At 37.5% G+C, this 1,681-nt stretch overlaps 1 protein-coding gene across 1 annotated transcript in view; it reads left to right on the forward strand.

The window, feature by feature from the left end:
- Nucleotides 1-522: 522 nt before the first annotated feature.
- Nucleotides 523-1,681, forward strand: part of LOC106814949 — a gene marked incomplete in the record, with an annotated part of 7,931 nt that continues 6,772 nt past the window's right edge. The window contains 1 exon segment of the mRNA XM_014819343.1: nt 523-1,590. Within this exon segment, the coding sequence (XP_014674829.1) occupies nt 648-1,590 (943 nt within the window).

Raw genomic sequence — 1,681 nt, forward strand, 5'->3', positions numbered from 1 at the left:
CCCTAATTCATCATTTGAGCGGAACTCTCGATCCCGCGTAGGAGGGGTACATGTATCCGAAACCTTCGTCCGAACCCCCCGAAACCCCTGGCTACACCCCTGTTTATGAATATATATATATTATTATATATATGAACACGTGTTTCTATATAGCCTATATATATATAGGGTCTATATAAGGTAAGGTAATAAATGGTCTATGTCTATATGGTCTATGATTCAGAACATCTCTATAGACTGCCTACAGATCTCCCTATGACAGAGCTCGACCATAGCAGCGACTAATGGTGTGTCTATCTAGCCTATGCCTACAAACGCAGTTTGTAGCGCAATAAAGTAGTTACACACTATACCATTTTATAGAACTCGACTGGAAAATACATTAACTAATTAAATTTGTATGTGTTTAAAATCTATTTCTTGATTATCTCCTATATAATGGACCTAAATCTAATGTAGTGCAGAATAAATTTGACCGTGCATTAATATACATAATGTGGTTACTAGGTGTCATGGCCGCGCACAGTGACATACAGCTTTGATTAACATTTTCTGAACGAATTTCTCGCCTAACTTGTATGTTGGCTCACATAAACGTTATTTTTGAAGCCATTTAACGCGCGTACATTCTCTTGTAAACACGAACTATGAGTGATTGTGATTTTGTAACAGCGAGTCGTGTGCACGATTCTGACTGTGCGACAACACCCCAGAGTGCAGCAAGAAACAGTAGCAATTCTGATACTAATACTAATAGTATTAGTAATAAAAAGGAAACAGACACTAATGATGACGTTGATTGTGGATATGCCTGTGTCAGTTCCGACACAACGTCTTTAGAAAACCACAAGTCGCCTTGTTCTTTGAGTAATGGTGGCTACCAATTCCAGAGTGGAATGCAAAATGATGCTAATACTATTAGTGGTGCCAACAGTACAACTGCGACCAGCAAGTTATTTGTTGCTATTAGCAATGGCGAAGTTGACAGTGATGTAAATGTACATTCGTACATGACAAACCAAAAAGCTTTAGTTGAGCCACAGATAAATAATGAGCCAGTGACAATGGGGTTTTCTAAAGCTGGAGCAGGCCTTGGCTGCACAACTGGAACTAAATCTGCAACAGAAATTTCTTTGGGCAGAGATGAAGATTCTGAGCAAAATATTAATAGTCTACCTAATGTGCATGCAAATTCACCAACGCGACTGCATCAAAATCCAGCGAATGTCGAAACTGATAGTACCAAAGTGACTCAAATGTTGGTGTCCGGTTCAGTGTTGAGTACCTTACCAGACACTGAACACACAGAAGTGTTTACAGAAAGAATACAGGAAAAGGAAGACCTCTGTAATGAAGATTATGAGGATTCTAGTTTAAAGGATTATGAAACAGTGTCACAGGCACTAAAGGAATGTGATATAAGCAATCATCAGGCACAACAAGTGGTGTCTAGAATATCCTATGTTGCTTATGAGAATGAACTTCAAATGCCCGATATCATGAGATTGATAACAAAAGACTTATCAGAGCCATACTCAATCTACACCTACAGATATTTCATACACAACTGGCCAAAACTTTGCTTTCTTGTAAGTAAATAATCTCGTTGACATTTATATATATATATATATATATATATATATATATATATCGTAATTAAGAGTTGCCAGTATATATGTGT

Source organism: Priapulus caudatus, unplaced genomic scaffold (assembly GCF_000485595.1).
Source record: "Priapulus caudatus unplaced genomic scaffold, Priapulus_caudatus-5.0.1 Scaffold1011, whole genome shotgun sequence".
NCBI lineage: Eukaryota > Metazoa > Priapulida > Priapulimorpha > Priapulimorphida > Priapulidae > Priapulus > Priapulus caudatus.